Raw genomic sequence first — 14,138 nt, 5'->3', positions numbered from 1 at the left:
TGTATTTGCTCTTGCTCTGCTTTCATATACAGCCTGTCTTTTTTAACCCAGTGGGTGTTGCTCTCTGAAGTTTCCCTTTATTCATCCCATTTCACTGTCAGGAAGTAGCTGCACACATTATAAACCAGCAGGCAACTAGGGAGAAAATTACTGGTTCTCCTACAGCTCCCTTGTGTTTGCCTCAGTTGTGTCCTGCTAATTATATTGGTTCTCTGCTGCATTACGAAGTCTTCAGAAGGGATAGTTCTTTCGGAGAATTCCTAAGAATCTCGTGTGTGTGACTGTCATATAGAAGGCCATGTATATCCTGTCTCCTGTGAGCACTCCCCTGGCACTATAGTGTTAGGAACCGAAGTGTTTTAACCACACAGATTCGCTTTAAATATGTAACCTAATGTCTCTACTTGCAATCCACAGCTCAATATTATTTACAACACAAAACACACCGGTCAGAGGCTCAGGTCTGTCCGAAAACAAGAAGCCTTTGACTTGAATGTTGATGTAAAGGATGATAAAGATGATAAAAACCATTTGACCTTGAATGTGTGCACAAGGTAGGTAATTTTGTTGAAGCATCTCATACACCTCTTTGTCTGTACATCTTTTAAATGATTTAAAATCAGCTTAACTACCCATTTGTTTGTATGGATTTACCAATGTATGGGATATAAACATATAACTAAAGAGAATAAAGAAATTGCTTTGTAAAACCAGCAGTAGTTAAACTAAGAAGCAATTCCTAAGTCAATAAGTAGATCTTTTGTGCAAAATTGTTGCTGGCCAGGTGATATCTTTTACTGGTATGCATAAAGGTTGTGGTACCCTAAATATCTGAGGTGCATGGCAGTGTTTGTGTGAAATACAAGAAAATGCTCAAAGGCTTCTTTGGTGCAAGTGCTTCTTAGCTATATGGAGAACTGTGGACAGACTTGAAAACTGAACCGATGTCTTCCACATTCTAACTTCTGGTAGCAGACTGTGACAACTGCCCATTACTCTTACCTTTCATGAATAGAATGCTTTGCTTTTGATCTAGAAGTAGATCTATTTTTTTTGTGAAGAGAGAAGGAAGTTCTGAAGTGCTGAAAGCACCATGGAATAGAAGTAATCATTCTTTGGTCATCTCTGTTAATAAACTTTGCTCAGAACAATTTTGGCAGGAGCCAAAATCCATATTTTGATAAATTCAAAGTCATATAAATTTATGATAAATTCAGCTGGGGTTTTGTCTTATTGTGCAAGTATCTTTGTGGTCTTTCATTTACCAGTATGTCTTATGAATATGGTAATGTAATATAATGCAAGCATCGCTCTAGATTTGAAAGAGGTGATGAGTTTTCCAGCCAGGCTGATGCTATTTCTGCTGAATAAGACAGGCGGGAGGACGGGGGTCCATCTGGGATGATGTTTCTTGTTCTGTAAATACCTACTAAGAACTGAGCTGAGACTGCTGAAGTATCATGTCAGAGACCACAGAACAGCCACAAGATGTTACCTGGATAGAATTTGCATTAGATGAGAACAGGTGACGATGAACAGTCATATTGCATATTCCTAGGTCAGCCAGCCATTAAATCAGGTTGTTTCTTTGACTGCTTTGCTGCCTCATTTTTAATTGCTGAGAGAGTGTTTAAACATGTATTTCTTTGAAATACATGAAGATGTTTGTTCTCTGGCAGTTTCTTCAGTATGCACTTATTGTAGTTAAGAGCACTGCTTATTTGACGGTAAACCCTATAGGACATTGTATCTATATATTTGTGGGTTTAGTCTTCTACCTTTTATTATCTAGAAGGATGTTGAGATGACTACATTCTTTGTATTTTAGGATTTAATCTGTGAATACTTCCTCTAGAAACACTGTTTTCGTCTTGTGACATTTTGATGGGTTCCTTGTAAATGCAAATGCAAGATTTGCAAAGTACCACCTGATCTACCGTGATTTCTCTTACATTCATTTCCTCCACATCCTCTTTTTGTTATTTATTTAAACTTTAAACACCATATGCCTGGAACTGTTTTTATGCTCAGCCTACCACAAGGAAGATGTGACTGGAGATGGAGCCTCTAGGTGACACCATTATACAAGTAATCAGCTATAGTGGATATGATTTTAGCACAGAGAGGATTGAGTTAATTTGGGAAATAGCCAGCAGGCACAAAGCCAGAGCCCGGTTTTTATGTGTTTCTGGTAACAAATTCAGTGATACAGATGGTGGGCAAGGACACTAGAATCCATGAGAGCTCTTGAAATAGAATGGGCTTGTTCTCTTTTAAAGTTTTCTGTGAAGTGTCAGCAGCTTTCTACAGTCTAGCACAAATTCCTGACATGTAAAGAGCTTACATGTTGGGTCTGGGATAAGTCTTGGCTGAGCATTCTGATTTTCTGGCTAAGACCTTTGGCTCAGGAGTACAGACAGGAAGGGCTCCATTTCTCTGGGAAGGCACGAGGGTGATGATGTTTTAATTGCAAAGTATTCAAAGGATAGGGGAAAATCTAGTGGCATTATAAAACTGCCCCAGGAGAATATTTGGAACATTAAGATTCATCAACTCTTGTAACGGAAAGTGAACTGGTATAAGTTCTAGTAAGTGTGTTTCTGTTCTTTAGGCTGAGACTTCATCTCTGGTTGCTTAGCTTGATAGACTAGTCATCCTCTTTTTTTTTTTTTTTTTTTCTGCTTATATATTTTATATAATATATGCATTATCTATCTCAAATTCTTTAATTAGTTTCAGGTTGGTCTACTTATAATCTTTACAGCATGATGTGGCTTTCTGGTAGAGAAACCAAAGCAGGCAAATACAGAAAGACTGCTGAAATCTCCACCGGTTTAGCTAGCTGTGGGTATGTGTAGTCAGGTAACAGAGGCTGCAGCTTTACAATTTTTTTCTTTCTCTAATCTGCAGAATATTCCACCTTTTCACCAGCTTGTTAGTGATTGGTCACGGTCATCTCAACTAGGTATCATTTTTGACAACACTGGAGCAGATGTTGTCTCATTCAAATTGAACTGATTCTTGGTTAGAGAAGCTAACTCACTGTCTGGGAGTCAAATACCCAGGGCTGCCAGTGTCTCCTTTGGTCAGTCTCGTTGCCTGCATACCATTTCCAGGCTTGGGAAACAGCTGATGGTTCTACTCACTGTCTTGTTTATGCTTTCTGTGTACACTAGCTTGGTTGTATTTTCTCCTCTTTTGCATTATCTATGAGAGGGTCTCATACAGCTCTTACATTGCTGAAAGAGCTGAAACATAAAATTTAACTCAAAACATTCTCAGTTCTCTTCAAGTACAAGTTTTAAGTCTTCTTTCTTTCTTTTACTGGTCGTTCTTGCATGGTGACTTTTTTTTTTCTTTTTAAAGAGACCATGGAGTTGAAGAGACAATACCAGGGGCCACCCCTCAAGACTGTCTCTCTTCTTTGTTAAGACAGCCAGATCCTCATAATTTCTAGGGATATATCTTACTCACTTCTTGACAATGCCAAGCGCGTTTAGTTACCTGTTGGTATTTTGATAGGCAGCTTGGGTATTTTCCTCCCCTCTTATTAGTAATTATGCAGAAATAATTACATCCAGTTCCAATTCAGTTATTTGTTTTCAATAGCAGCTACTTTGGCACAGCACATCATCCAACAGATGGTTTCATTTGTTTCTAATCTCATGAGCCAACTGAAGTCAGCAATTGTGCTGTATTTCTTTCAAAGTCATATCTGCATTTAATCAGCCATGCTGCCAGGCTTAACAGCATTGCTTTGAAAGCAAGTCTTCCCCTTTTTTTTTTTTAAACCATCCAGCTCTACAAAGAATTAGTTTAATAACTTTCAACTACTGTCAAGCCTTTAAAATGAGGATTGGAGAAACTTCTATTCTCGTACAACAATGATCATTTACCCTCTGTGCCAAGGGGGTGAAACTCTTCTGCCATTTGCTTCATTTAAAGTAATAATCTTTTGCAGGTATCACTGTAGCACAGACCATAAATATATTTTGATAGTTCTGTTTTGCACCATAGTATTGTAAGGCTTGCTCAACAGAGCAAAGCTTTTTAGTACAGCATCTGATTTTCACATAGGAAGAAGATGTAATGATAAGCAGCATGTATGAAAAAAGAAGGAACTCAACTTATTAAATCTTCTTTTTCCAAAACTGGGTGAATAACATAGCTATGCATTTTAAAAATGGAACTTTGAGAAATAATCTGATGATGACTCTATTAATGGAACTACCAATTTGTATGAAGGAAATATAAAGATTTGGGAGACTTTTTTGGTGTATACCTTTATCTCATCCTCCAAAAATGAATAAAAGCAAAACAATGCATCCATAATAGGAAATATTTATATTTCTGTTCAAGAGTTCCTACAGCAATTTCTTAATTACTTCTTTTATAACGTATTTAATTGCAATATTTCCTGCATATTTGTGATGTAAGCCTGCACTTATAGATGCCAATGAAAAGCTCCTAGTGGTGTCAGTGTGGTCTCTCATACGATTTATGTACTGTAGTTTTCTCAGTGCTAAACCTGCTTTTGCGTATGTGGTTGAAATTATCAGGCAGAATAATAGAGAAATCAATTATTTTCTCTTTATTGTTAGAAAGGTTCTTGTTGGCATTTTTTTCCGTTTGTTTTTTAAGTATTCTTAAGCGTTATTGCTTCTATAGTTGGGATTTAATGATCAAACAGTTTCTTTGGAGTGGATTACTGGTTTTCTACTAAAAGTTCCTTTGTCTCTGTGTTTTGAAAAGGTACTTGGGTTCCAGCACAGCTCCCAGTAGTGGTATGGTCCTCATGGAGGTTGGCTTACTCAGTGGTTTCTCTGCGTCACCAGATTTCATTCTATTAGACAATACATTTAAGAAGATGGAAAAGGACAATGGAAAAGTCAATCTATATTTAGACTCTGTAAGTTGAAAATAACAAGAAATGTGTTTGTAGTGATGTTAATCGTGACTCTGCCATTGTTTGGTTTAAATTTGGAAAGACATTGTATTCTTTGGGTAAACTAACATCTGCTATTCACATTGATTTAACAGTTTCACTGTTTTTTTAGCGAGACTGACTGGATAGGTACAACTCAGTTATATTTTTAAGGGGTTTCTAGATTAAGCCTCTTAAAAATCATACATAAGAAGGCAGACATTTCAAGAAGTCTGTAATTTGGCCAAAATTACTACAAATGAGGTAAGCAACTTTATATGCATCCTGACTCCAAGTCTTCAGAAATTAAATGAACTACCACTGAGCTAGAAGTCCTTACCTCTTCCATGAAACCACCATCACCTGGCTTCTCAGGATGTTTCTCTTGTTTTTCTAGCTAAATGAAACACAGGTTTGTGTGGATATTCCAGCTGTGAGAGACTTCAAAGTGGCAAACATCCAAGATGCTTCAGTGACTGTAGTGGACTATTATGAACCTAGTAAGTGTCAGTCATTCCAAACAGATCTCAGTGATTTGGAAGTTTAAAATAAAGTTTCTTTTTGTGGAAATAAGACAAATTTTAGTGAAGACAAAGACACATCAGACTGAAATTTACTTTTTTCATTGAATTGCAACCTTTTTGGACATTGACATTCCAAATTTTTGTAACAAATAGTAATGTTTTCCCATATATATGTTTACTGTTCTAATGGATTGGTTCCTCAGCTGGTGTGGATTGTCAGAACTTATTTGTCAGCTTGTATAAATTGGCTTCAATATGGCCCAACAAAATGAAGAAAGAACTCCACTGTGGTTCATTTACCAAGTTAATGATTATCTTTCAAGTATCTTTTACATCTGTTTCTGGTTTAAACTATGAGTCTTTCACTGGAGAAAATGCAAGTGTTTTGATTTCTATAGTTATGTACAAAAAATGTACATGGGAAAAACTGTTTCAAAGCTGTCTGGGTTGGGTTGGTTTGTCTTTTTTTGGTGTAGAGTGTGTTTTAGAGAAAGGCAACGATATACAGAGCTCTTGGGCAAAATGAAAAGCAAAGAAAGATTACAAGCTGCTGGAGAAGATATTAGAGAGGTTTTCATTACACCAGCCAGCTGAAACATTAAGGATTTGGGCTTGGTCTGAGATAAGGCATAAGAAAGTTGTGTAGGCAATTTTCTTCATGTTGGTTTGTTTTAGCACAAGACAAAAGACAACCAAATATGCTATGATGTGTACTACTTTAGCTAGATGAAGATCATATTTATTCTATGTAGGCTGAAATGTTTGATCAGTCATAGAATTTTAAACTAAAATAGGAAACTAGCGGATGTGACTACACTGTCCATTAATGTAGAGCATGTTTTAAGGCCTAGTGGCTCAGCAAAGTAAAGCAATTTTTGATTGAGGCAAACATATAACACTTAGAATCTGTGGCAAAAAGGAGTTTCCACATGCTTCAGTTTCTAGGAGAAATGCTCAAGACCTAGTCTTTTTATAAGACTGCTGTTAGATAATGAATATGCGTATTAAAAAGTTGCATATAAAAGCACATGCGTTAATATTTTTATTCTATGTAAATACATTTAGTATCCATAAGTTCTCAATTAATCAATATTAATTTAAAGATACTAATTAATATTCTCAAACACTAAAATTTGTGTGACATATTCAGTGCTGCAATAGAAACCTTTGACCTTAAGAAAGAGATTGTTTCAAATACTGTTTTACAAGACACCATTCCTACTATTGTGTAGCATAGGCATACTATTGGTCAACGTGATTCTGAGTTCTCTCCTGAGAGAACACCTTCCTATCTAATACAGGAATGTCCTTTTATTTTGGTCTGTTAGTTTCCATCGCTCTCATAGTCAGTGACCCAAGGTGTATATTTTATGCAGTGGTGACAGCCAAATTCATGGCCTGTTCGGAGCGAGGAGATGTCTAAGGAATCCTCATGCTCTGCAGTTTATCTGTGTGGCAGATACTACAGCTGGCATAGGTATAAGGACTGGCTTGGATGCCAATACAGCAGTGCCAGCAAGGAGATCTGCCGGGGTTAATATACACACACCTACTGAGCACATTCACATGGCTGCTGCTTCTCTTACCTGACTTTGTTCAGAGCTAGTTGAGTGTCACAGCTGGGTAAGCATTCAGGCCTGTAAAGTTACATCTTTTATTTTTTTTTTTTTTTTTTTTAATATCTTGGGGCTTGAAAGGAAACTGAATATCATTTCAGTTAAAAAATACTACTTAAAAAAAAAAAAAAAAAAAAAAAAAGAAATTGCATGTCCCTAGTTGGAATGAAAACCTCCAAACCAAAAAAACCAACTGTGGGAAAGAACCTATGCAAAAATTTGTTCTGTGAGCAATTGCTATGCATTGATGTTTTTGAAATGAATACGATTTTCCAGGCTTCTAGTCTTGGCTCTGTAGCAATTCTTCAGGGAACAGGGGAGCAGAATACAGGAGCAGGAGCTAAGTGAGGTGAGCAGTCCCAAATTCAGGGTGCTGAAGCTCCCAAACGTAATAGTGACAGACAAAGCATCAGTTATGAGAGACCTAGCTCTTAAATGTCATAGCCGCTAACCTGCCAGGTAAAACATCCAAATTCCTTTGTCACGGGGGTTGCTTTGTAGGTAGGGGAAAAATTACTTTAAAAATGTTTGACTGAAGTTTGTGAGCACATTGGGTCTCACAGTTGAGATTAAGTCTGTGGAGGTGTGCCTTTCACCAAGCATTTGCCTGAATATACGGAGAACATTTTGACGTTTTGGGAGAAGAACAAAGGTTAATGCCTAGGCTTAAACACCCGGTCTGGGAAGTATTTTGCAGTGTATGACAAGATCTACATCAGAGTTTAGTGCATCCTTTAAAAATGCTTTCTTTGTGAAACTTAATTTGTTGGTCAGTTCTCGGAAGTGCATTAACTAGTGTTAACTAATCTTTCTGAACAGGGAGAAGAGCGGTGAGAAGCTACAATTCAGAAGTAATGCAAAGTATAACCTCTTGTGACTTCTGTGAAAGCGATTGCGGTCTTTGCCACCGAGGTGGTTCTCCAGCCTTGCTTCAGCACTCTTCGTTGGCCTCTTTGTTCTGTGTGCTGTTTGTCCTTCATGTAAACTTGCTGTGCAGTTGGGTGCTGTAAAAGGAAACTGATCACGTTTCACATCTAAAGTTTCCATAAATTATCCAAAGAAAGTTTTATGTTCAGATACCAGCCTGTCTTTAGCGATTACAGTGACCAAACTCCTGCTGCGTTCAGGGAGAGCTGGGCTGGCCCATATGGTGAATTTCTGGCTGTGCCAGAAAACTTCTTTAAGTGTCTGCTGGAAAAACTTTCCAAGCGTTAGTTTCATACTGAAGTTATTTTCTGAAGAAGCACAGAATTACCAAGAAAGCAGTCGGAAAATACAAACCTAGCTCTATGTTCCTACTTCCTTTTTCCCTCAACTTTAAATTGTGCTTTGTTTTTTTAGGGATGTATGTTAGTTTACTGTGCTTTTCTGAAACACTAGCTGCTTCTCTGTTGGGTTGTTGGTAAGCAGAGCTTGGTATAGAGCTTGGTTTGTTCTGTTCTGCAGCCATGACATAACATTAATACTGAATTTAGCTGTATGCTCTCATGGGGAATAATATGAAAAGGAGCTGGCTTCAGAGCAGATCCAAGAGCCAAAAAGTGCTGCATTCGCAAACTGCTGAACACTCCAGAAAATTGTCAGTCATCTTTTATCGATACAGAGAAGCTAGGTGGATTTTTTTGCCAATTCATAAGCTAATCATGTTTGAAAATAAGGCCTCAGGATGTTCTCATGCATTTTACTCTGAAAGGCTTTTACTGTAAGTGTATCAAAGATGGAGTCTATGTTTGAGACTTCATTTTGCTGGGGTTATTCAGAAGCAAACCCAATTCTCTTTCTGTGTGAGAGTGCTGGTGTCCACTGGCATATTTATGGCCAGCAGGATGATGATTGCTTTGATCCTTTTCTGATTTTTGGAAGTCTTCTAGAAATGTTGCTCTGGGGCATCATTTATATCTTACATTTGCGGTGTTGTCTTGTCGACAATTTAAATGGCGTAACCCTAAGCAGCTACTTACTGCTGTCTGTGCCACGTTAGCTCGTTGGCCCTGACTGCCATCTCTGCGTGCAACTCCTGTTGTTGGTTGGTGGGAGAGGCTTTTAGGAGATGTGGGCTGCACATGCATTCAGTCCAGCAAAACAATTGACGTGCTTGCTTAACTTTAAGCACATCCTTGTATGCTTAAGTGCTTTGCTGAAGTAGGTCGGGGAGACAGACGACGAAGAGCAGCAGGCACTTTTACACCCAAACCTGCTCTTTGCACGTGAGGAGAATTACAGGTCTTTGTGAATGTAGAAATGCGTGAGCTTGGGACCTCTTCCCTCCTGAGGGAGTGTATGAACCTCTTCCCTGTCTGGCAAGCCGATGTTTCCTTCTTGAACACTGCCTGTGATATCTAATGCTTACTTCTTTTTGATAAGGAAGCCAAGCCGGTAGCAGTCCTGGTTACTGAAGTGAAGTTAATAGCTGTCGTGCCAACTAACACAGGTAGAAATTCTAAGGCTATTGATTCTCTGTCATACCTTTTTGAGACGGAATGTGTATGTGTGCACATGTAATAATATGGCACTTTCCTTGAGCAATTTCTAATTGTTACTCAAATTTTGCTACTGCTTAAAATATATATTTTTGTATTTTATGCTGATCTGTACTTTTGTTTACAAAGGAAGTTAGTGCATGGGAGCATGGGAAAAGGCTTCAACTTCCTGAACTAGGTGCCTTCTAATACCAAGGTGTAGGTTTAAAACCTACAAAACGAGTTTAGGTGGGGTTGTTTACTTCAGCTGTATTGAGTTTTTTCACAAACCTGGGGTTCTGTTCTGTCTCTCTGGCAGACCTTAGTCCTGGTTCCTTGTATACAGTCAGTTCACGCTTTTCAGTTGTCTTTGGGTGCCCTTTGGATCTAGCTGCTTGAATTAGTGCCTTAACATGAGCACCTGTGCTGCTCTGACCCACATGAAGTAAGATCATATTTATTGAAATCCAAAGCACTACGTAGTGAATGGGATACAGGATCTGACCTTCTCTAAGTCATGCCCATGGTTACGCGGCTCCAAAGCTAATAGAAACTGAGATACAAACTGAAACACATCTTTGTGTCTCATATCCTTTATTCACATATGGGAGCATAGATTAAATTGCGCCAAGTTTAAGATCTGGAAAACATTCACACTCTAATCTGGGATATGTTTCACTGTGGGTTTGATTTCTTGGTGGCCTATGAAAGCAGGTTTTCTTTTGCCTTTGGGGACAGCAGTCTTGACGTGTCATTTGCCTTCATTTAATATAATTTCAAGAACCCAAAGCGCACGTACTTTCAGTTTTTAATATATGTAGAACTTCTAAAGGGACATTGATACCTGATTAATGTTGGGATAAAGAGGCTTATGTTCTAGACAAGATGTACTGGAGATGAACTATTCCTTTGCAGTAGATAGTAGGAATAAATTAGTTTTATTTTGCAGGCAGTCCCAGCTTCCTGAATATCCTCCAGAAAAATGGATTTAAGCTGCTCAGCCTAATTTCAGATAGTGCAGCTTTTATTAGTATTCCCTTACATTTATTTCTGAGACAAACAACACATGTTTTTAAATTTCTCTAGGCTGCCTTGCACACCCTACTAAGAAGCATCAGTCATAATGCAGCATGTCATGGAAATTGTCTGAGTCAGTGAACAAACATCCTCTTTTATTTTATTTTTTTCTATACAGCAGGCGTATATTACAGACATCCAAATCTGCCTCTGTACTAAGCTATTTTAAAGGAGCATTGTACATTGTATGACTTTAAAGAAATGTTTACACCAGGTGGCCTTTAACATCCCTACACTGATGCCTTCGGCTATTGCTTTGAATGAGTTGCAGATGATATATTTTGTCTTGTGTGTTGGCAGTGAATGGAACAGAGGAAAGGGAACATTATGTGGCATAGTGACTTTTTTTTTTTTGTTTTCCTTATCATTGCATAGAAACCTTTTACACGAATGCTCAGCATATTTTTTTTTTTTCTTTTAACTGCTCTGTAAAGTCAGGTTTGATGATAGAGGGGCCATGCTCCCACTGAAGTTACTAGGAAATCTTTCAGCAAAAAATCTTCAGTAACTCTTTAGGAACAAGGTCTTTAAGGAGTGGTGCTAGAAGTAGTCAGGAAAAAGGTATTTTGTGATGGAGCCTTCAAGTTGCACTGCCTGAACATTTCTGTGTGGTTGCTGTTTCTTTGAAATCTGAGCATTGTCCAGTACTTCCCATGCCCTTTTCAGCCATATGCTTTCAATGGATGTGGTCTGTGCAGGGCCATTAATATGCTATTAAAGCAGTAAGAAATAGTCATTTAGTTAGGATTGGCTTCATAACAAAACCATAATGCATTTTAATGGATCTTCCCCACCCCCCCCACCCCCCCCGCCCCAGATTCTACCTTTGCTGTCATCCATGATCTTAGCTGAAGTTTTCTTTACAAGTTTCTCTGTGGGTGTCACCTAGAAGCCTTCTATACCACACGTTGTACTGACCAGCCAACAAGTGCTGCCTAACAGTTTTACAGCACCTTGGAGTCTGCGTGCTGGGCCAGCTCAGTGGCTGCTTTGTTGCCCAGCTGCCATGCTGTCCTGTGCTTCACAAGCAGGAGCCTGTGGCTTGTGCACATGAATAATAAAAGGGGGAGCGGCCAGACTGATGCAGGAGAAACATAAAAGCCAAGGTCCAACGTTACGTGCCTCAATTTTGCCTTGAAAGTCACTTGAAAATTGAACCTAAGATTCAAAAATTGGTTTTATTCACTTTTCAAAATACTATCCTAGCAATATTTCTCCAAATGTGTTGTTCAAGTTAGTATGAATATTGGCAACATTTGGTTTAAGCAGATTCCTGTAGAAAGCATATATATATATACACATAGCCATTATATAGGCTCCAGTGTACTACAGTGTGCAATGTATGTGCAGTTAAAAACATAAAAGGTCTTCACAAAGTGCCCAAACCAACAGCATTGTGTGATGCTCTGTTTTTCAAAATACACAGGCTTTTAGGGAAGATTATATTTGGGAAGCAACTCGTGCCCAATGGCATAATTTTTCTATCTCAAATACTGAGAAAGAGTATGCAGTTTTAATTCTAATGGCTAATAATATTTCTGTTACAGCCTTCCTTCTTCTACCATAAATCTTTATACAGTGAACCATCTTTATGTGTTTAGTCCTCTTAAATACATAGGAGATTTTGAAATTAGATTTCTCACTAGTAATTTGTCCATAAAATATAACAGCAGTTATGTGATCAGGTCTTTTGAGGAGTTATTAGATTCTCCTTTTCCCCATGTCAAAATATGTGAATTCAGTGTTTTTTCTTATTCAGTTTATTGAATTTTTGTTTGCCACTTGGAAATAGCATTGCACTAATGCTATTCTATGCAATAAAGTCTGACAGTGTGCAGTAACAGATCAATCCAGTGATTTTTTTCCTAATGGATAGCTCATTATTTTCAGATGTGTATTAATTGCTTATGTGCTACATTTGTGTCACCAGAACTCCAGTGTTAGTATTTCTCTGTAATTTCAAATCGTACACTTTATTTCTGTATTTCTTAGTGGTTAATCAAAAGCTTCATCAGCCTTGCTCAGATCTTATGATGTTACATTATGAATTAATTTTTTTTGTTGTGTTTTTTAGTACTGTTAGGTTGGGCGGGATACTGATATGAGGAGGAAAATATAAAAAATGCTGTCTCAAAGGAATTATCATATAAGCAGGTGTAATGTACCATACATTAGCTATCCTACTGGCTGTTGCATCTCTTCTTTTTTCAAATCAGACACTAAGCAATTTGAACTAACATTCTTGGCTGCCTTGAGACTTAGTCAGATACCCACTTTGATCTAGTTTAGGATAATCATATGCATTTCCACTTTTGATCGAATCAGAAATGGTAGAGAAAGAATGCTTTTATGAGCTGTCTTGAGCAAAGGTGAACTAACATGCCAGCTATGCAAATTGCTTCTTTCTTTTCAAATAATAAAACGAATGTTAAGGAACTAGACTGTTCCACAGGATTTTCAAAAACTGTCATTGATTTATTTTTCTTCAAATAAAGTTTTCAATAGCTATTTTTGAATTCTATTAAAGATGACTTTTAATAATATCAAGTGTTTGCTTGTTTAACCATACAGCTTCCTGCACTAGAACACAGCTTCTGTACGCTGTCAACCACTACCCATCCTCACCGCGTCTTAGAGGCTGCCTCACCTGTGTGTTAAAGCTCATAATCCAAAGCGATGCAGCAGTGGTTTCCGTGGTCAGGCTGGTAAGCATGACCCTGCAGATCATTGAGTGGGACTTTTCTGACAAGGGGTCACCTCATTTTAAAAGCATACTGCTTGATTCAACATGAAGTTATAGGAAGCTTTGCTGTTACCTTTGGCAGAAGTAGCATAAATAGTCTTACTGATGAGCTCAGTTCAGGCCGGCCCGTGGTGTTCGTGGAGAACCTCAGGAACTGTACTGGTTCTGTGGACAGGAGCAAACCTTTTAGATAAAGAGCCCATTGCTGTCCAGGGACTGAAGTGGCTGTAAAAGAGCTCCAGGAAAACTTTATGCTAAAGTATTTTATAAAAACTCAATTGATGTGCAGATTATTATTTTTTTGGGGGGTGAACTGCTATTTTAACTGTCATTTTTCATGCTTTGGAAGTTTGGCCCCCATGGCGCTACTTTTCCCTAATTCTCCTCACAGTTCTCTTGCTGTTCCTCCGGCCTGCCCTTGGAAGGGCTTCCTGGCCTGTTTCAGCTTTGAGGTCAGGATCTGCTCAGCCTTGCTCACTTCTTTTACCCTGACCTCTCAGTGATCTTGCCCATGAGCTCGGCAGCCGTCCCTGTGCTGTCTCACAGGTCTACCCTTTCCTTCAGAGCTTTTGTTGCCTGTGAAGACTGAAATCGTTTTCAGTCTCACTTTTGTGGATGAATAGCTACCAACTTGAACTCAGGGTGGATAAAAGGGACACTTTGGACTTGTTCAGCACAGATTTGTGAAGCTGAAATCCTGTTTAGCCGACCTGATAGCTTTCCATGATACGGAGATTGTAGACTTCAGTAAGGCTTTGTCTCATAAAATCCTCATAGATAAACTGATGAAAGTAT

At 38.3% G+C, this 14,138-nt stretch overlaps 1 protein-coding gene across 1 annotated transcript in view; it reads left to right on the top strand.

Moving 5' to 3' along the window:
* The window catches only part of CD109 (CD109 molecule), an 83,533-nt gene extending 70,390 nt beyond the window's left edge, over window positions 1–13,143 (top strand). Inside the window, exons 30-33 of the mRNA XM_056344387.1 lie at window positions 418–554; window positions 4,753–4,909; window positions 5,322–5,424; window positions 7,884–13,143. Of these exons, the coding sequence (XP_056200362.1) occupies window positions 418–554; window positions 4,753–4,909; window positions 5,322–5,424; window positions 7,884–8,074 (588 nt within the window). The 3' untranslated portion in view covers window positions 8,075–13,143. The remainder of the gene's footprint in view (window positions 1–417; window positions 555–4,752; window positions 4,910–5,321; window positions 5,425–7,883) is intronic.
* The last annotated feature ends 995 nt before the right edge of the window (window positions 13,144–14,138 follow it).

Source organism: Falco biarmicus, chromosome 6 (genome assembly GCF_023638135.1).
Source record: "Falco biarmicus isolate bFalBia1 chromosome 6, bFalBia1.pri, whole genome shotgun sequence".
NCBI lineage: Eukaryota > Metazoa > Chordata > Aves > Falconiformes > Falconidae > Falco > Falco biarmicus.
This window is presented reverse-complemented; position numbering and strand designations above follow the sequence as displayed.